Source organism: Pogona vitticeps, chromosome 8 (assembly GCF_051106095.1).
Source record: "Pogona vitticeps strain Pit_001003342236 chromosome 8, PviZW2.1, whole genome shotgun sequence".
Classification (NCBI taxonomy): domain Eukaryota; kingdom Metazoa; phylum Chordata; class Lepidosauria; order Squamata; family Agamidae; genus Pogona; species Pogona vitticeps.
Window position 1 is genome coordinate 14,977,761 of NC_135790.1, and position 21,956 is coordinate 14,999,716.

General features: G+C 44.2%; 1 protein-coding gene and 1 long non-coding RNA gene across 2 annotated transcripts in view; both read right to left on the minus strand.

The window, feature by feature from the left end:
• The window catches only part of LOC144584198 (uncharacterized), a 465,271-nt gene that overhangs the window by 367,317 nt on the left and 75,998 nt on the right, over nucleotides 1-21,956 (minus strand). The gene's annotated exons all lie outside the window — the stretch shown is intronic.
• On the minus strand, nucleotides 722-9,280 carry LOC110084328 (caspase-7). Its single transcript, XM_020803562.3, has 4 exons — nucleotides 9,079-9,280; nucleotides 4,691-4,863; nucleotides 1,601-1,730; nucleotides 722-1,047 (listed from the first exon to the last, which is right to left on the minus strand). Exons 1-4 carry the CDS (start codon nucleotides 9,278-9,280, stop codon nucleotides 800-802), a joined length of 753 nt encoding a protein of 250 aa, XP_020659221.3. The 3' UTR covers nucleotides 722-799.

The following is a 21,956-nucleotide window of genomic DNA, read 5'->3' on the forward strand; positions in this document are numbered from 1 at the left end:
ATGCCAACTTGAAGGTCACAAATGCAGTCTACGTTTAGCCTCTTGTGTCAGTCTACTAGAGAGAGGGAGGGAGAGAGACAGGGAGGGAGAGAGATACAATTGCAAAGAAATTTCTTCTACAAGTGTTTCTATGCAAAAATACTTTTTCCTATTTCTATATGTGGCGCTTTGTTGAACCATCATTTCAACAAAAGGGAAGTTGCTTTTCCAAGAAGCTTACACTGAAAATTTGCAGGGGGGCTGGAAGAGGATATGCCAAAGTAAAAGGTGGAGAAGAATCTGAGCCTAACCCAATGCAATGAAAGTCCAAAGTACATCATCTTAGCTGCACCAACTGTTTATCCTCCAGAGGAAAGAGCAAACAGGCTGTTATGCTTCAGTTTACAGTGACAACATATTTCTCACAGCGGAGCTGGTCTTTGTGACCCAGGACGTTATTGGTGTAGAAATGCACCTTATGGTTGTTGTGGGTTTTTCGGGCTTCTTGGCCGTGTTCTGAAGGTGGTTCTTCCTAATGTTTCGCCAGTCTCTGTGGCCGGCATCTTCAGAGGACTCCCAAGCCAACTACACCAGAGTACAGTTTGCTGTCCTCTGAAGATGCCGGCCACAGAGACTGGCGAAACGTTAGAAAGAACCACCTTCAGAACACGGCCAAGAAGCCTGAAAAACCCACAACAACCATTTGATCCCGGCCGTGAAAGCCTTCGCGAATACAATGCACTTTATCTTTACCCTCCATTTTCTTTTCCTCAGACCCATGCAGCAGGATAGGTGCCACCTCGCTGCCAGATCAGCACAATCACCTACAACCAGAGGCCTCTCTCCCTGGTGAGGAGAAAGGGTAAACCTCCCCCATCAGGTTTGTGACAAAACAAGGCATCTCTTTGCCCCCAGCATGTGTTCCTCTTGCTTCAGAATGGAAGGCAACTCTCCCACAGATTCGGGTCATCAAGCAGGCAACTTCAAGATGCCGCCCTTCTCCTTCTAGCTGTTCTAGTAGGGCTTTGAGGAACATGGATTCCCACCGATTGATGAAAGAAGCATAGCCTGCAAACACATGAGGGAAAAATAAATACTAAGGAGTCCTTCTTCAAGGTGGTCAGTACCCAATAGACAGGGCCAAGCCATGTTGTTTCTTGAGGCAGAGCAACGAGCGGTGTGCCCGGACCATCCAACTCTAGATGCATAGTTCCCAAAGAAAACCAAATTGTTTTGGACCAGGACAGGGGTCAAAGTATCATGTAAGCATCTTTCCCCACTCCTGGCAGTAAAAATACAATAATCACAACAAGCGCGGCTCTTTTGTCGCCGCACAATGTTTGTTGCCTGAGGCCGCAGTGGCAGTGCTCTGTCTAATGATAAGACCAGCCCTTCCTATTCATTCCACTCTCCCTGCACGTGAATTTCACTGGGTCTGCTCTCTTTTAGACTAGCACTGCATATAGCCCAGCAATGATTCCACTCTACAAATAAGCATGCACATAGCATGATGCCAAATAAATTCATAGGTGGTAATTCCATCCAAACCTAGTTGGACACAGGGGTACCATTGGCTTCAAATTAAACATGCATGGGGTCAGTCCCTGTTAGATTTACTTACCAGGGCTACAAGCAAACATTACTGCAGTATTTTCGGGGATAGAGAGGTAGTGTGAGAAACAGTCAGTCTGCAGTTCCCCACTGTCTGTCTGGAGGTACACACCATGATCAATGTCCTCTCCACGGCAGGCCTTGGAGAAAGAGCAAGCAGAAAAGCTATTATTTAAGGGCCTCCCATGTGCTTCCAGAAACAGAGTCCTATCTAATATTTGAATGACAATTTTCTGCCCAAGAGAAGGTTGCATTTCTCCACAATACATCTTCAAAAGCCTCTGGACTGGCAGTTCACTAGGCATGGGATTTTGAATTTGTTGGTTTTGTTGTGTTTGTTTGTTTTACTACAGCTACCAGCATACAGCAGACGTTCCCCTGAGAAGTTCCTACCTAGAATTCTGGTAGTTTTAGCCAAAAAAGCTGAAGTTCTCAGAGGAGTTTCAGGATACACCTGTTCTTTGCCAAAGTTTTCTCTGTAACATGGCCATTAAGCATGGAGAAGGACATGGGTGGAACTTTCTAAGCTTTGTGGGAACTGCAAAATATTAGAGGACTGATAGCATTTTGAGAGGCACCGTCTACAGAACCTAATGAAGAGAGAGACAACCACCCCCTATTGCTATGCAATTCCCATGGAATTTAGAGTGTCCCCCCATGTTCTTCTCCATGCTTAATGGACATAATGAAAAAAAATTCCTATACCTACAATTGACTCTTACTTCTACACAGACAGTGGGAAGGGTTGTTTGCGACCACCAGGAGATGTTGGGTGGCATACACAGAGAATAATGGATATTAAATGCAAGAGAAAAGCTGAGAGGCATTCCTTCACTCTAGGATCGGCCAACCAAAGGGATTATCTGCCCCCATCTCATGAGAGGGCTGGCTAGAATGTACCTATCTGAGATCCCCTCGCCCTCTGGTCTCTATTTTCCTTTACCGCTATCCTGGAATGAGATGATCAGAACCACATGGTTCCACTGCAACTCAAAGCAGTAGCCCCATTTGCTCTGGTTGGGTTAGGCTGTGTAGCTCAAGTATGTCCTTCAAGAGAGTAGAATGCCTTGGGTGTGGGAAGACTGTTACTATTGCCCCACCCCAGCATTTGCTGCTTGAGGCCATTGGCTCATTCGGCCTAATGGTCAGCTTGCCCTTCTTTACTGTACCTCATTTGCCAGTTTCCTGGCTCAATTCCAGGTCAAACCAGAAGTGGTGTTGAATGTATTTTTCCATTTAATATGTAGGATTTTAGAAATCCAAATAACATCAGCTGGAGAGTCGTTTTTTCTATGAGCAATGAGCATGTGTGGTAGAGGAAATAAGCACTTTTATCTGAAGCTGGGGGTTGCCTTGAGGGGTGGAATTCCTACGAAATCCCGAGTCAAACATCAGGCACGGTTAAGAGCGTGCAGGTGATTATATGAGACGAGGAAATGCCATAAAAACAACGTGGATTATTTCTTGGTGCAGAAGACAAATTAATCCCTGATGAAAAAAGAGCTAAAGGAGATGCTTTTCTCTGTCTTTTGACATCTGAGTCATACTTCTGCACGGTCTAGAAGTGAAACCAAGAGCATTGCTTGTCAAGTTTGCCTTTATTCAATGTCGGTTTCACTGGGCGAGGCAAGCATTTTTGTCATTTTCATGAAACATGTTCTGATGGTGTAAAAGCATCTTAATGGGTCAAATTGTGAAAGGGCAGCTCTGTTAGAAAAACCAACAGAGTCCCATTAAGTTTTTAAAATTTGTTGGCATGAGCACTTCTGGAGATAGGGTTAGAATTTGTCAGGCTTAGGAAAGCCCTCACCGTTCTTTTGGATAACAGTTAGCCATACCAGCAAGGGGATTCTGGGAGCTGTGTTCCCATGTGGTTATTTTCTTTTACCCCAAAATCTGTTTCAGCACCGGTGCATTTAGGACAGGTCTTTGGGAAGGATGCTCACGGCTCTGTCTTCTGATAATCAGAGAAGAGCAGATGTTTAAGCCACTCTGGCCATGTTGGGGTCCACCATTAGAGATAATGTTCCTCTCCCTAGTATTCTTCCTTCCTTCCTTCTTGTTTTAATAAACATTCTAAAGTTTAAGAGCAGATGGCACATGCACAGTTACAATGTTCATTCCACTCTTTTTACTTTTTTGACATTTATCATTAATTTGTACTACAAAACATAACTATGGCTTAGATCAGTAGAAACAGCATTTTGATTCTGTAGTCATCATGATGCTGTGATTGAGATGAGCGAAAACTGTCAGGTGTGCTCTACATGACACACACTATTTACCCCATTGCAATTTATCTTCTTAGCAATCCAGTGAAATGCATTAGGCTGACAGACCATGGCTGACCCAAGATAATTGAGGGATGAGGTGGGATTTGAAAGCTGGGTTCCCCTAGCCTTTAGAATAGGCGAGCATTCTAGTTTATAAAGGACAGTCCTCAGTTTGAGGGCATCCTATTACGGAAGGGACAATGGAATGGAGTATCCTAAAGAGTGAAAAACTGGAGCATTTCTCAATGCAACTCATTGCATTGCTCACCTGGTTTAAAAGACATGGCTTAAGACAGCATGTCTTTTAAACCGGTGGTCTCCAACCTTTGGCCTCCAGAAGTTCTTGGACTTCAACTCCCAGAAATCCTGGCCAGCAGAGGTGGTGGTGAAGGCTTCTGGGAGTGGTAGTCCAAGAACATCTGGAGGCCCAAGGTTGGGGACCACTGTTTTAAACTATAGCAGTTAGGCTAATGAGAACATGGCTTTTAGAAATGTGTAGTAGAGGGACAGTGGTGCTAATTTTTAGTTTCTCAGCTGGAATATATTTAATGTGCCTCTGCTTTCATTATTGAAAAGTTAAAGATTTTCCTCATCATTATGCATTACAGTATTCCCCATTATTATGCAGAGCATCCATGCAAGACAAAACAAAATAGACCCACCAAAAATATCTTTCCATAATTATTGGCACTATTTACACCAGCCATCCCCAGCTGGGTTCCCAGAAGTCTTCCCTTGCCATGCTGGCTGGGGAGGATGGGAGTGCAGATTCCATGTCCAGTCTGGTTTACACCCTGAAATAAATAGTATGCTGTTCCACATTTTACCTGTATGAAGAAGATTTTGGGTTTCCCTCTCAATTTATGACATCTTTGAGATGATAATGTCTGGTAAATCTGTGTCAGCTGAACTGGTTGACCTTCACAGTCAAATATACTTCCTTCCTGTCCATGACTGGAAATAATGCTTACAAAACAGTCCCCATGTTCTGCGTCACATTCTGTAAGGATACGGTATGCAGAAGTACAGCATTACTATCCAAATATATACACTGCCTTTCCGTACAATATCAAAGGTGATTTATAATCAGGACTCAAATATCGATTTCAGGGCTCTGGAATCTATAGTCTCATAAAGTAAAATGGCTAAGCTCTTTTAAAGACAGTGGCTGAAATCCTGTTGTTTAGAAGAGCAAGTTGCACTAGAGTAGCCCTATTGAATCAGTGGGGATTTGGTGAGTCAGCTCCTCTGTAAGTTCTGTTGATTCAAATGGGCCTACTCTAGTAACATTAGATTTAGCTTACTTATTTTACTTTAATATTATTTGCCTTTGCTTTCATCCTCCAGATGTTTTGGATTTTGACCGCAGGAAGCCTTGGACAGCTTGTCCAATATTTTTTAAGGCTGAAGCCCAAAACGTACAGAGCAAAGCAAAGCAAAGCGTGCTGTTGATATACCACCCCATAGCATTGAAGTGTAAAGCACTCTCTGGGTAGTTTACAGTTTAATTATGTAGGCTACACATTGCCCCTCCCCTCAGTGATTACTCAATTTACTCAATTTACCAACCTCCGAAGCATGGAAGACTGAGTGAACCTTGAGCCGGCTACCTGGGATTGAACCCTGGATCATAAGCACAGTTTTGGCTGCAGTACAAAAGTTTAACCATTGTGCCACGAGGCTCCACGGATGGCCAGAGGCTGAGTGAGAGCCACAGAACCCTGATCAATGTGGATGAACAATGTGGGGTGCAATCTTTTAGAGCAGTGGTGTCGAACTGTGGCCCTCCAGATGTTCTTGGCTTTCAACTCCCAGAAATCCTGGCCAGCAGAGGTGGTGGTGAAGGCTTCTGGGAGTTGAAGTCCAAGAACATCTGGAGGGCCACAGTTCGACACCACTGTTTTAGAGAGATACCCATCTAAATTCTATTCACATATTTCCAGTAGAGTAGAACCTGCCACTTCCTGTTCCACTTTTGGATCCTTCTTGTCACTAGGAAATTCCTTCCAATATTTAGCGAGAAATCTGCTTGTCTGCAGTCAGTGGCATAGTGGGGGGCCGATCGTTCCAGATCACAACTTTGTTATGCGTGCAAGAGCTGCCCTTTCACACACCGCCCACACTCCACCTTGCCGCTGGGGCACCCTCCTCTCCCCCCCCCCCCCATGCCATCTCCTGCCCACTTCCCTGCCTGCCAAGGCTGTCTGTCAAGGAGGGCAAGTCAGCCACTCCTGGTCCAGCACAAACATGGTGCTGGGTGACAAAGGGGAACAGACTGCCCCATGAAGGAGAGCACGCCAGTAGCCTCTGTCCACCTGGGGGTTGGTGGAAAGGAGTGCAGTTGCTACTGCATCTGCTAGGCAGCTAGGACCGTGCGGGCTGGGCTGGGGGTGCCAGGGATCCGGACACCGCTGTGCCTTCTCCTGCCTGCTGCCAGGCTGCTTGCGGACCCGAGCCTGACCATCAGCAACTTCCTGCTGGACTGGTGGTTGGAGGAGAGCGTTCCAGGAGGCAGCGATGGCTGTGGAAATTGGAGGGGCCGTGGGCTCCCTCTGTGCTCTGGCTGAGCCCAGTGCAAGGTAGGTGAGGAGAAGTGGCGGGAAGATGGAGGAAGGAGAGGGGCCACCACTTGTCTCCTAGACCCTTGCCCATTCTGGCTTATAAAAGCTGCCAAAGACGGAATGTCCAAGAATGCCTCCTTGAAACAGGGTAGGATCCCAGCTTGCTTGAAGGCAGCAATAGTAAGACCTTTATTGGATAAGAGAAGAAAAGAAATACTCCTTGGATCCCACAGAACTGGATAACTACTGGCTAGTTTCTAATGTCCCATTCTTGGGCAAGATGCTCAAGTGGGTTGTGGCTTCTCAGCTCCAGGGATTGCTGGACGAGATGGATTATCTAGATCCATTTCAATCTGGCTTCAGGTCTGGTTATGGGGCAGAGACTGCTTTCGTCACCTTGGTAGATGACCTGGGCCGGTAATGGGAAAGGGGGAATATGTCCCTGTCGGTTCTGCTGGAACTCTCAATGACTTTCGATACCATCAACCATGGTATCTTTCTGGGCTGTCTCTCTGGGATGGGACTTGGAGGCACATTTCACAGTGGCTCCAGTCCTTCCCGAAGAGGAGAACCCAGCATGTGGTGCTGGGGGATTCCTCTTCGACATCTTGGCCTTTGGGATCTTGTTCCTTAGGGATCTGTTTTGTCCCTTATGCTATTTAATATCTACATGAAACCATTGGGAGAGGTCGTCTGGAGTTTTGGGGCTCAGTGTCTCCAGTACACTGACGACACCCAACTCTATCTCTCCTTTCCATCTAAATCCAGGAAGCTGCCTCAGTTCTAAATCAGTTTCCAGTGTCAATAACAGACTGGGTGAGGGTGAATAAACTGAAACTTAATCCAGACAAGACAGAGGTGCTCCTGATCACTCAAAAACCAGATCAAGGAATAGGGTTGCAGTCTGTGCTGGATGGGGTGACACTCCCTCTGAAAACACAGACACACTGCTTGGGGGAGCTTCTGGATTCATCTCTGAGCCTGGATGCCCAGGTTTCAGTGGTCACCAGGACTGTCTTTGCAGAGTTGAAACTAGTGTGCCAGCTGCTCCCGTTTATTTAGAAGTCTGATCCGGCCATTGTGACACATGCCCTAGCTACATCTCAGATTACCGTAACACGCTCTATGTGCGGTGGCCTTTGGCAAGTGTTTGGAAACTCGAGTGGGTCCAAAATCCTGCAGCCCAATTGTTAACTGGGGCTGGTTACAGGGAATATATAACACCTCTATTACAACAGCTCCACTAGCTTCTGGTCCATTTCTGGGCACAATTAAAAGTGCTGGTTTTAACCTACAAAGCCCTAAACAGCTTGGGTCCAAGCAATGCCTCTATGAGCATAGATACCATCTAGGCATTCAGATCATCAGGGGAAGCCTTCCTCTCAGTCCCACCACCCTCACAGGCACGCTTAGTGGGGACAACAACTCTGTCCTTGCTCCCCAGACTCTGGAACTCCCTCCCACGGGAAGCTAGGCTGGCCCCATCTTTACTGTCCTTCCGCAGGCAGGCAAAGACCTTTCCCTTCAGGTAGGCTTTTCCTTAATGTCTGGTGGTCTGAGAGGGGTTTTAAATGGATTGTTGTGCTCTGTTGTTTTAAATGTATTTTAATATTGATCTTACCATTTTAATATAGTACTTGTTTACTTCTTTTTAAATATTTGTATACTTATTGGTTTAGCTTTTAAATATTGTTTTAGTGATGTAAGCTGCCTTGGGTCCTTTTGGGGAGAAATGAGGCTTAAAAATATTTTAAATGAATACACAATCAATAAATCACTATGGGGGAGGAGCAGGGTGCTCAGGGGGGGGTTACTCCTATCAGGAACAGAGGAGGGGGCACAATACTTGTCCGGGTGCTGGCAAGCCATGCTACACCACTGCCTGCAGTTTCTATCCATTGATTTTAGTTCTGTCTTCTGCAGAAACTCAAAATATCACCTGGACACTTTATTGCTTTATAGCTAGAGATAGGCATGAATGAGAAAAATAATAAATTGGGATGGTTCATGGCTACCCAAGAACAACAACCTGCTCCTGTTGCCTCCCTTCCTGGTCCTCTCACTTCCTCCTCTTCCTCCTCGGCCGCCACCATCTTTAGAGACAGTGACTCAGCTTCCGGACTATCTCTATGCCTGCACAAGCCTATCAGCTGAAGCAAAATGAAGCACTGAGGAGAAAAAAGGTGGACGCTTCATTTCATTTTGGCGAAATGGGATCCTCCAAAACCAGACCACAAACCGAACCACGAACCAGCCCAGTTTGTGGGTTTTCTTGGTTCGTAGTTGGGTTTGAACCCATCTCTATTTATAACCAATCAGAGAGTAGATTAAACCAGTCATAAAAATAGCATTTGCCATCTAATGTAAGTACATATATACAATCAAAATAGCATAATAAAATAATAGTAATAAACAAATAAAACAAGCCAATCAAAATATGTTTATTCCCTTTTCTGTTTAACAGTCCTTCTCCTAACTAAGGACAGCTAACATGTCTCCTCTCGGCTTTGCCCTCTGAAGTTAAACAGCTCCTTCAATTGCTCTTCACACAGTACTTGGTCTCCAGACCCCCTCACCCATCATGCCTTCTTATTCCCTTCCTCTGGACGCATCTCGGTTCGCCAAACATGGCAGAGGCAAAGCGATAAGCATACCTTCCTCATAGAGTTCTTCTATTTCCTTGGCTGTCAAGTCATAGTGCAGTCTCACAGCGAAATTGCAGTTGGATAAGGCTTTAAAAAGCCTGTTTGCCTCCTTCTTGGCCCCAGGTCTTGACGAGAGCATCTCAGAGGATTTGGTCCCATAGAATTCATAATTGACAATGATCACAGCCCTGTTCTTCCTTTGGTTTGACATGCTGTTTAATTCGCCAAGTGTCAGGAAAATGCGCTGTTTAAAAGCACCCGATATAACTATCTCTACACACACACACACACACACACACACACACACACACACACACATATGTAATCTTTGCCCTGCTTAACACCATTATGACTCATAAGAGGAAGAGGAGAAAATTCACCTCTTGTTTAGTTAGGCAGGTGATACCGCAAACATTGCTTTTAACAAACAACACAGCCCATTTATTACTGTAGAGTGGTTATTTAAACTAAGCAGGACATAGGGCTGGTTCGCTTGGTCCAGAAATATAAGAATACTAGATATGTCTAAAGAAAGAAAGAATTACAGTGGTGCCTCGCTTAACAGGTGCTCCATTTAGCAATGAAATCGCTGAGCGATGACTTTTTTGGAGCATTTTTGTGCTTCATTTAGCGATGGTCCCTATGGGCAATTTTCGCTTAGCAATGGTTGGGACCATGCTTCGCATAGCGATTAAATTTTGGGTCCCCTGTTTCGCTTAATCATGGTTTAAACAGCCTCATGTTTGCTGTTTTTTAAATGTTTTTCTGTTATTTATAAAGTTAAAGTTTACTGTTTAAAATGTTTGCACTTAATAAACCCTTTGTTAACCAAATTTGACTTTGTTCTGACTCTTTTTTAATTTGTTGTTGTATTTTTCCCCCATTGAGATGCATTGAATAGGTTTCAATGCATTTCAATGGGGGAACCACGTTTCGCTTAGCGATGTTTTCTATGGCGATTTTCGCTTAAGGACGGCAATTCGTTCCTATTGGAATGGATTATCCGGTTTTCAATGCATTTCAATGGGAAACTGCATTTCGCTTAAAGATGAAATCGCTTAGCAGCGATTTTTTTGGAACAAATTAACATCGCTAAGCGAGGCACCACTGTATGTGTATTATTAGACAAAATACATGGCACATTACAAGACATGCATTGAACACCTCTACAAAACTAAGGGTCAGGGGAGGAAAAGTAGGCTGGCAGGTTGTACATCATTGTTCAGGAACAAGTATTTCCTGTGGATGCCCTTGGTCTGTGGAATGCTGTCCCCAAGATGACTTCCATGATGCTAACACTGACCTTTTTAATGCCAGAAGAGGATCACCATCATTAATTTTTTCATATCTTCTATATCCCTATTCTGTGTTTCATTAAAAGCTCAAATAATCAGATGTGATTGCTGCAGACCTCTGTGTCTGAGCAATCATGCTCGCAAAAAATGTGCCCAATGTGATCCATCATGAAACAAACAAAATTAATTTGCATACTACTAGAGGACTGACATTTCCTGTTTTGACAGTTACAAGTCCTTCAATACTCAAGGAATACTCATGATGTGTTTATCCAAAATGCATCATGTGGGCTAGCAGGTCTATGATGCTCCTTCTGGTTGGAGGCAGTGCTGGGCTTATAAAAGTTGCTTTTCTGGACTGCAGTTCCCAGTATCCACCAGCCAACGTAACCCCTAACCGCACTGGCTAGGCAGCTGTAGTCGAGGAATCTCCAAGCTCAGAAAATAAGAGAGTATAACTGCTGGATAGCTCAGTGGTTTAAGTCTCTGGCTGTGGAGCTAGAGTTTGGGAATTGAGTTCCCCAGTGTGGTTCCTTGACAGGAGTTGGACTCGATGATCCACAGCATTCCTTCCAGCTCTGCAGTTCTAAGATTAATTAAATTCATTTAAAATAGGGTACTGTAGATAGGCACTGAGTTGCTGAGGTTTTAAATAATTGTTTCTATATTTATATCTATGAGGGGTAGGCATCCTTTAGTCTTGAGAGACTATGGGAACGTGCTCTGTATGGAGGTCTTGGAACAGCATCTAGTGTGGCTGAGAAGGCCAATTCAAGAGTGATCATCCCTTCCACACTGAAGACAAATCCAATCTGTTCCCTGACCAGCTCCCTGATTTTGCTGGTTTCAGGACTGCCTCTTTGCCTCAGCCTGCTGGACAAAAGTCTCTTCAAAATGTGAGAGGCCATGATGGTCTCCGGGCTGAATGCTCAGATGTCAAGGTTTCCCATCTGTTAAGGTCCATTCCTAAGGCTTTCAGATCCCGCTTGCAGATATCCTTGTATCGCAGCTGTGGTCTCCCTCTGGGGTGCTTTCCCTGCACTAATTCTCCATACAGGAGATCTTTTGGAATCCGACCATCAGCCATTCTCACGACATGCCCGAGCCAACGTAGACATCGCTGTTTCAGTAATGTATACATGCTAAAAATTCCAGCTTGTTCTAGGACTACTCTATTTGGAACTTTGTCCTGCCAGGTGATACCAAAGATGTGTCAGAGACAACACATATGGAAGGTGTTCAGCTTCCTCTCCTGCCGTGCACAAAGGGTCCAGGACTTGCTGCCATACAGGAGTGTGCTCAGGACACAGGCTCTATAGACCTGGATCTTGGTATATGCTGTCAGCTTCTTATTAAGCCATACTCTCTTTGTGAGTCTAGAGCAGTGGTCCCCAACTGTTTTGGGACAGAGGGCCAGCTGAGCCTCTGAGAAAGGCAGGCCACCCTCGGGCACATGCGTGAAGGGGTGGGGGAGAGCTCATGCTGGCACGTGCGTGCGTGCACAAATCAGCTGTGTGGAGGGGAGTGCATGCGGGGAGTGGGAAGTCTGTCTCCGCGGCCTGATCCATCTCAGGCCACGGACCGGCACTGGTTCGCAGACTGGGGGTTGACCACCTCTGGTCTAGAGAACATGGTACTGTAGCTGCTTTGACAATGTGTTTGTCCAGCTCGACATTTAGGGAGAGTGTGTGTCAGAGATCATTGAGCCGAGGTACACAAAGTCATGAAGAACCTCCAATTCTTGTGTGGAGATGGTAATAGAGGGAGGTGAGTCCACGCCCTTGTGTTTTCTTGGCAGGCCTTACTAAAACGATTCATAATTTATATCTATATTACTTTTTATATTGATCATGCATTTCCTTTTGGCAGCTATTTTTTTTATTTATTTGCATATTGTTTTGAAGCTTCTTGGGAGGTGAGAAGTGAATAAAGGCATGAAATACATGCTAAAATGCCTGATTTCCCATTTGCTCTTCCCAGGGTTTTCAGCTCTGATTAGCAGCAGTGATTCAGGGGCTCTGGGTCTTTCTCATGATTTCTTGACTGATCATTTCCTCTCAACTGGGATGCCAGGAACTGACCTTGGAGTTTTTTTTTTTTAACATACAAGACCAAATAATCTTCCACTGAGTCAATACCAAGGAGTCAAGTTACCCACCATGTTGACAAAGGAATATCAATAATTCCTCAAGACTGTGTAGGATCTATGCAGAAAGCACCAACTCTTGGATGGTAGGTACAGTTAATAGCATCTTATCTTGGTTATTTCCTCCATAAGAATTTAACCCCTTAAAACTGCTGAACAAGGATGCAAAATACAACCTAAATGGACATACAGTTCCTCGAAGATTTTGTAACAGGGGATTTAATGCATTGTGAGAGGACTGGAATAGATTACTGTAACGGAACCCAAAGTACAACATCATTCCTGCCTGTCAATCAGGGGATGGAGCAGGAGGGGCAGAGTCAGAATGACAGTTGGAACAGCTGGGTGAGACAGTTAGGGGTTGGAATCAGAGAGAGAGGGATGTTCAGGCAGAGTTAGGGACCAGAAGTTATTAAGAGAGTGCTAGGATTTAGGAATAGCGAAAAGGGTTAAGGAAGGAAATTGAAAGAGTTAAAATATAGTGAACAAGCAGGAATGAACGCCTAAATATAACAAGAGAAATATTGACATGATCTGATATACGTTAACACCTGATTTATTATACATGAACATATGAAACAGTTATATTTGATTCTCTTTATGATTTGTTCAACAATAAAAGAATATTTATTTAAAACCTTTGATTCCTGAAATTGTATGACCCTTTAGGGTGACAGCTCCTGAGTGTGTGGGATTTGATTTGGTATTAGTATAATACCTGGTGGCAGTGAAAAGGGCGTATTTATCTTTGTGGAGCCCAGAGGTATATAGGGCACAAAGGGGGATCGCCACAATGACCTTTGGGGGCCTTCTAATTCTATGGCTCTTTGGCCAATATTCTATTGCTATTACCAACTAAGAACAAACTCATTGAATTTGTTGAGGCTGAAAAGCACGTCAACACATGTATACCTCCTGTTGAGCTCATCAGTCCGTTTTAGTTGGGACTAGCAATAGAACACCGGCCTGGATTTCTGGGCAATGGAGGACCTTTTAATTCTTCTCAGAAGGCAGGGCAAGTCAAGATTGAGACTCTTGCGTGCATGTTCACTTGCCTATCTTTCAGGGCTTTTCCCGTCACTTTTATATATAGGAACTGAAAGTTTCAAGGCCACATTTTCCCACAGTTTGTGATATGGAACAGAGCAGAAAAAGAAAATGAAAGGAAGAAAATTTCTAAGTTATAAAAGCGCCACCCTGTGGGACCAAGATAAGAATGTCAACCTCATGTGGTCTGTTAGTCAGTCATTTGTCTCAAAGTTCATATACGTGATAATGGAGTTCAAACCTCAGTTTATTATCAGCTGAAAAGGTGAACAGCAGAAGCAAAACAAAAGATTGTTGCTCAGGATTTCCAGCCCCTGCTATATGGCTGCTTGAGAGAAGAGAGAAGATTGGGCCTCCCTCCATTCCAAGCAGACAAAACTGGCTGATGGCTTCAAGTAACATTGGAACGATTTTTTTAAACATTTAATTAACTTAATAGCATCTTTCTTTCAGGAACCTTAGAAGAGTACAGCTCTTTAAAGATATGTTAACAAATCTGATCTCTTTTTAGACAAAGCTGATTTATCAAGGTTCTCAAACACAATGCTTTTCTTTCTCATCCACCTGCCAAATTTCTTCTGATATACTTAGGAAAAGCATTAAAATATAAAAATCCAATAAAGTCCCACACCTGGATGGATTTTGTGGCAATGTCTACAAAGTAGTTAATGATCCCTTACTTTACTCTTCCTCTTTAATTTAACCATGGATGGTCACCTGCCCCCTTCATTCATGGCAATTTGCTAAAACATTTTTGATTATGAAGCCTCACAACCTTGTCCCTGATTTTGAATCTGTTGCAGAGTTCCTTGAAGACCTGTCCTACTACACAGTTTCTGGAAGTGGTCTTTTGGGAATGGCTCAGTTAGGATGTCCGCCATCATCTCTGCAGCGGGAAAAGTAGACCACCTTGATGATGCCTTTCTCAGTCAGGTCATGTACTAAGTGGCATATCACAGTGATTTGTTTGGTGCCTGCATTTATCATTTCATTTGGCAACAGTTTGATGCAGCTCTGATTGTCTTTCATCACCTGGATCAATGATCTCTTCATTGAGCCCAAAATCATTCAGCAGGTTCTCCAGCCATAGCAGTTCTCTGCATGCTTCAGCTGCAGCAAGGAATCCAGACTCTGTAGAAGACATCTTGTTTGTGACCAGCCAAGAAATAGAACCATCACCATACATGAACAAGAAACTACTAAAGGATTTATAATCTGTGTTATCCTCTGCCCAGTCTTCATCAGTGTACCTTACAAACTTTGGGCTTTTACTATCTGGCAATCTTAATCTGAAGTTCATGGCCCATTTCAAATATCTAGCTACCCTTTTTACTGCAATGCAATCACTCTATGTTTATAAACTACTGTGCAGTGGTGCCCGCATAACGAGCGCTTTGTTTAACGATGAATCCGCATAGCGATGTGTTTTTTGCGATCGTTTTTGTGATTGCATTGCGATGTTTTAGATGGTAAAACATCGCTTTGCGATGATTGGTAAGCGTTTCGCTTACCATTTTCGCATAGCAATGTTTTAAGAACAGCTGATTGGTGGTTCCAAAATGGCCGCCGGGTAAATAAAATGGCCACCCGCAGTGTTTTCACGCCCTTTCCTCGCTTACCGCGCAGCGAAAATGGCGGCCCCATGGAGGATTTTCGCTGAACGGTGAGTTTTTTGCCCATAGGAACGCATTAAACGTGTTTTAATGCATTCCTATGGGCTTCTTTGTTCCGCATAGCGACGAATCCATATAGCAACAATTTTTTCGGAACGGATTATCGTCGCTATGTGGGGCACCACTGTACATAACTTTTGTACTTAGTATTCCAACAATAGTAGCTACGTCTGGTCTGATCGTTGATTGTGAGGTACAAAAGCTTATCTAAAGCTGTCTTGTGTTTACTATTATTGGCAAAGTTTCACTTTCCTCCTTGTTCTTCAAAAAAACTGTTTATATGGGTTTTCTAACACTATTTATTTATTTATTTATTTATTTATTTATTTATTTATTTATTTATTTATTTATTTATTTATTTATTTATTTAACTTATATGCCACCCACAGTACCCAAAGGTCATTGGGCAGCTTACAACAATTAAAATACAACAAAAAAGACAAAACAATTAAAATACAATCAAAATATATACTCTAAAATTGCCATCAGGATGCACAGTTGATATTATTTCAATTAAAAGCCTTCTGGAACAGGAAGGTTTTGACCTGGCACCGAAATATCATCAGCATCGGCGCCAGACAAATCTCAGTTGGGAGGGCGTTCCATAGTCTGGGAAAAAAGCCCTTTGTCTACAACCCGTCCCTCTTACCTCCTTGAGGGACAGCTCTTTCAAAAGCCCCCACCCCCCGGCTAGATCTTAACTGCTGGGTACGCTCATATGGAAGGAGGTGGTCCTTTGGGTATCCAGTGCCCAAGGTGTTTAGGGATTTATATGTCAAAACATGTACTTTGAATTGGGCCCGGGCAGCAACTGGTAGCCAATGTAATTAAAACGGAATCAGCTTGATGTGTCCCCTAGCAGCCCCACCACTCACCAGCCACACAGCTTGATTCTGGACCACCTGCAGTTGCCGGACCATCTTCAAAGGCAGCCCCACGTAGAGCACATTGCAGTAATCTATATGAGATGTTACCAGTGCGTTTGTAACTGTCATGAGATTCCGCTCGTCCAGGTAGGGCCATAGCTGGTATAATTTCCGCAACTGAAGGAAGTCACCCCTGGCCACCGAGTCCACCTGGGCTTCCAGAGTTGGACGGGGGTCCAGGAGCACCCCCAAGCTGTATTGTGCAAAGAGCTGCCCATGGAGTTCTCATGGTGTTACGATAAAGAAAAGGCTTGCCAGGTCTCAGAGAATGAGCTGCTGTGCCAGGAAATGGCTGGGCTCCCCTGAATCTCCAGGCCAGGCAAACAAATGTGAGGAGCAGAGGTGGAAGGGAAGGAGCGAGTCTCGTTTATTGCTACGGGGTGGCCATAGTGTTTGGGTACCCAACTCCAACCCTCTCCATATGGCACCAGGGCTCACTAGCTTCCTGTGTCTGTCCAACATGACACATAATACAGTATACTTGCTTAGGAGCTCAGACAGGGAACCCACAATTCCTAGCTCACTCCCTCACACATGCATGGAGAAATATGTTCCCAATTCCTGTGACATCACAAGGCCCCACATCATGACTTCACAAACACCCACCCCAGGCTTTGGACCCCAGATATAATGAGGGGATGGGGAAGATAATCCCATGACAGTCCCTGACAAACAAGGCAACACTTCAAAACCATTCCGGAAAAATTCTTTTATTGGTTTTGGAAAAGAGGCTAAATGGGTATCCTCAGCAGAGACAACCTGGTTCAACTCCAGCAGGACGCCTGCCTCCTGCTCCCTCGCATCCCCCTGGGGAACAGGAAGCTTCGGGCCCTGCAAGAGAAAGAGAGAGAAAAAACAACTAAGGGGTGAGCTCGTCCACGGCCATCAACAGACTTCAACCCAGGCGTATCCACCCACCAATCTTCTGGCAACTTCACCCCGAAGATCCACCTGCCAACATCCACTGGCTTCCACCATGAATATCCACCCGTTTATCTCTTCCACTCTGCTTCTGAAGCCAGCCGCCACCAGCTCCCGAATGCTTGGGTCACACACACACCCCAGCGACAGTCCTACAGAATGCCAGCCAGTCCATTCACACAAAAATTCACACACACACACACACACACACACACCGCACACACCTTCACTTCACCAGCCATTCACACACACACACGGGCTTCCATCCACCGATATCCACCAAGCTTCCAGCTGCTGGTTTCAGGAGGTTAACGTCCACCCCCGGCTTCATCCACCAACCTCTGCCGGCCTCCGCCTTGGGGCCTCAGCCAGCTTCCACAGGGAGATTCCACCAGCTTCTTTCTGCGAACGTCCACCGACGTCCCCCCCGGTCCATCACCGACATCAGCCAGCTTCAAGCCACGGATCTCTGCCAGCCTCGAGCTGTTAACTCGCAAGCCCACTTAGCAAGTTCCTCTACTTTCAGGAGAGAACTTGCCTTGGGCGGAAGGGCTGGGTCCCCTCCAGCCGCTCACTCTGCCGGACTGCCCTCTGGCCACTGGCCTCCCTTCTGGTCTCCTGCCCTGCCCAACAAGCCCCTTTCATCTGCCAACAGAGAGGTGGGGCTCTGTGAGGTCACAAAGACCCAGGAGAAAAGGGGTTGGGTTCCCAAGACAGCAGCAGCAGCACCCTCAGGATTGGCTGAGTCCTGAAGATGATGTCAACAGTCCCTCTGATCATATGATTCACCCACAAAACATAGTGTGTTATGCATACCCGTACAAATTGCTTCCTTACCAAAATGCTGAAATCAAGTCACAGCCAGCTGAACTCACACACCTGCTGACATAAGAAGGGGAATACACTATAAAATTATGCAGAGGATGAATGAAGTGGTTAGAGGGAAGCTCTTTTGCCTCTCATGCAGTACCAGAACCAAGGGACATCCTTTCCAATTGAGTGTTGGGAGAGTGAAAACAGACAAAAGAAAGTATTTCTTGACCCAGTGTGTTGTTAGTCTGTAGAACTCCTTTCCACAGGATATAGTGATGGCATCTGGCCTAGATGCCTTTAAAAGGGGATTGGACAGATTCCTGGAGGAGAAGTCCATCACAGGTTACAAGCCATGATGGGGATGTATAATCTCCAGGCTTAAAAGGGAGGTACTTCCAAATACCAACTGCAGGGCATGGTATCAGGAGACAGGTAGCTAGTTGTCTCATGTGCTGCCAGAGGCATCTGGTGGAGCTGCTGTGAGATACAGGGACCTGGACTAAATGGGCCCTTGGCTTGATCCAGCAGGGCTCTTCTTATTTATTTATTTATTTATTTATTTATTTATTTATTTATTTATTTATTTATTTATTTATTTATTTATTTATTTATTTATTTATACCCCGTCTGTCTGGTTGATTGTGACCACTCTTACAACACACACTATAAAAACAATTAGGCATATAACATGTTCTTCTGTTCTTAAGGAGCCGAAATTCCCAATATAATATTAATAATATAAGCGTATTCAGTGTTAACACCTCTAGAATAAAACATTAATAATGTTTTTACTTCCTGTCATTGCAAAATGTGATATATGTCAGTGGTTCTTAACGTGGGCGATAACGCCCCCCACGGGGCGATTTCATTTTTCAGGGGGGTGGTAGAACGAAAAGGGGCGGCGTGGGGGTGCTGGAGCAGAAGGGAGGCGGTAGGGGGGCGCTGGAGCAAGTCAAACCTGTGAAGATGGCTGCAGCCTTTTTACAATGTGCATGAATATATATTTTCCTCCAATCTTAATTTAGTTTCAGAGTTTTCCTCTTGAAATTTTTAGTTCCTGCATTGCAGTTTGTTTTTATGCCCTTTTTATATTTCTTTTTGAGTCTTAAAATTCGCTTGCAACTAAATCATTAAATGTTACTTTTGGGGGGCATTTCATTTTCTTGGAATTGAATTTTGTTTTCAGGGGTCATTGGATTTAAGTGTAATAAATAAACAAACAAACAAACAAACAAACAAACAAACAAATAGATAGATAGATAGATAGATAGATAGATAGATAGATAGATAGACAGACAGATAGACAGATAGATAGATAGATAGATAGATAGATAGATAGATAGATAGATAGATAGATAGATAGATAGATAGATAGATAGATAGATAGATAAATAGATAAATAGATAAATAGATAAATAAATAGATAAATAAATAGATAAATAAATAGATAAATAAATAGATAAATAAATAGATAAATAAATAAAAAGATAAGATAAGATAAGATAAGATAAGATAAGATAAGATAAGATAAGATAAGATAAGATAAGATAAGATAAGATATCATCACCGCGGGGAGGGAGGCGATGATAACTTCCTCAATGGCTCAAGGGGGCGTTTCTTTCAAAAAGGCTAAGAACCACTGATATATGTGATTGTGGAATTCATAGAATCAAAGTATCATAAAATAATTGAGTTGGAAGGAGCGTACAAGGCCATGGGGTCCAACCCCCTGCTCAATGCTGTAATCCAAGTCAAGGTAGATCTCACACAAGGTTGACCAATTTTCTCTTGAATGCCTCCAACATGGGTGCATTCACCACCTGCCAAAGTAACTGGTTCCAATGTCATACAGCTCTAACAGTTAAGAAGTTTTTCTCTATATTCAGCTTAATTCTGGCTTCCTGTAATTTGGGCCTTTTATCATGTGTCTTGCAGTCTGGGATGAGTGAGAGCAGATCCTGCTTCTCCTCAGTACAACTGCCTTTCAAGTATTTGAAAAGGGCTATCATGTCAGCCCTCAATCCCCTTTTCAGCTTTTTTAGCATTTCCTCATAGGGCTTGGTTTTCAGTCCCCTGATCATCATCAGGTGAGTAGAAACCATCATCCTGGACATGACTATAACAGAACTCTTCCAAATGTTGAAAAAGAGAAAACATCTTGCAGCTTGGTGGGAGACGAGTGAGCAGAGTGAAAATCTGAATTAGCCCCAGGATAGACCTGCAAGGGGAAAAGGTGAGGAGGGAGAGAAAAGAAAGAGAAGAGAGAAAGAGAAAGGATGATTGTTGGGAATCCGGGAGGAGGAAAAAAGAATCACGACAGCTGAGTGGAGAGGAAGACCGGGTCACTGGATGGGTCCATGGGAGGACAAGCCAAGAACAGGTATGCCTCGGTAGATGAGAAGGAAGAAGCAGCGGGAAGCGAGAGATTTGAGGGCTCCTAAATCATGCAAGGAGGAGCACCAGTACTAGTTTTGAATTAAAATGGAAAACGCAGGCAACAACAAAAACAACAAAAGAGAACAGAATAGAAAATAACTGATAAAGAAGGAAAGGACACTTAATTCTAAATATTTTAAAGATGACAAAGGTGTGGGGGAGGAGGCATGGAGCCATTGGAAGCGTTGCAGGGGTGCTCCTGTTCTCCCCTCAATTTTAGCCTTCCAGTGGACAAGCTTAGTAGATCATGATTAAGTTTGGAAAGTAAGGAAAAACCTACCAATTATTAATAAGAGTCTGGACAATAAATTAATACCAGTGGCTGTGCTTTGCATGCCTGTATTTTCATTATAGCTGGTGTTGCAGGCAGGTGGCTCAACTGTCTTGTTCCTGGGGCCCTATATTTTAGATAAATTCACATTGACCCATTTGCTGGAAGAACTTGCTTTGTAGCTAGACATTTGCAAACCTAAACATGTCTCCTCAGAGTCCAACTGAGCTGAATGAAACATACTGTTGGTTAATAGGCACAGGACTGTCTCCCATTGCTTCTGGATCAGGCCTTTAGTACCACTTCAAATAACAGTCATGGAAAGATGTATTCTCAGTATAACAGTTATGAATGGTACACTAGAAAGAGGTCTTGCGAATGATAACACCACATGCAAATCTTAGCACTGGTCAGGCTTTTGCCCATCAAAGCCAGAATACAGGAAGCTTCTGCATGTCTAGTAAGTCGGCAGCAAATTCAGTGCCTTAGGCCCCAATGAAAATGAAAGAACAGCATTATGTCTCTCTCTCAAACTGAGAGAAATCAAGGCTTGCATTCATAGACAAATGAACCATTAGGCCAGTGATGGCGAACCTATGGCACGCATGCCACGGCTGGCACACAGAGCCCTCTCTGTGGGCACATGAGCCATAAGTAACTATAGAGAAATACTTACCTGTCCTCCAATCCTAGATTTCGGCACTCCAGATGCAGTGGTCCAGCGTAGGGGTGCAATGGCGACCATTACCGGTCCGGCCCAATGGGGGATTGGAGGACCTGTAAGTATTTATTTGTTAATCCCGCCCATAGGAAAAAACAACAACCATGCATTTAACCCATGCAGTGCAGGAGCAGTTTTTTTTCTAAATTAAAACCACAGCATTCGGGTTTTAATTGCAGTATTAGCATTTTGAAATAAAGAAGTTGATTTTGTGTTGCAGTTTGGGCACTCGGGCTCAAAAAGATTCACCATTACTGCACTAGTTGCTCAGAGGCAGCCACTGCCATCAAGCAGTAGATTTTGCAGTACCAGTGTATTTTTGCCATCTATCCGTGGCATGGAGCCACATGAATTTTAATGTACGTTCATCTCCAAATCATTGCCCATCTCCATTTCCTCGGTTGTGGCACTGGCGTGAGAGGTCGGACTGTAAGCTTCTTTGAAGTGGCATGTTTTCTCCCCACTTGTACTCTACAAGGAGCTGTCCATGGAGTGCTCATGGTGTTGATGATGAAGATGAGGCTTGCCAAGTCTCAGAAGATGAGCTGCTGTGCCAGGAAATGGCTGGGCTCCCCTGAATCTCGAGGCCAGGCAAATAAATGTGAGGAGCCGTGGTGCAAGGAGTGAGTCTCGCTTGT

What these genes read in the sequence shown, in the direction of transcription:
- LOC110084328 (XM_020803562.3), bottom strand. Translation starts at nt 9,280, where the DNA reads ATGTCAAACCAAAGGAAGAACAGGGCTGTGATCATTGTCAATTATGAA. An exon ending in CCAAAATCTTCTTCATACAG is followed by an intron (nt 1,731 to 4,690) that starts GTAAAATGTGGA and finishes TCTTTCTCCAAG; the next exon opens with GCCTGCCGTGGAGAGGACAT. An exon ending in AATGTTTGCTTGTAGCCCTG is followed by an intron (nt 1,048 to 1,600) that starts GTAAGTAAATCT and finishes ATGTGTTTGCAG; the next exon opens with GCTATGCTTCTTTCATCAAT.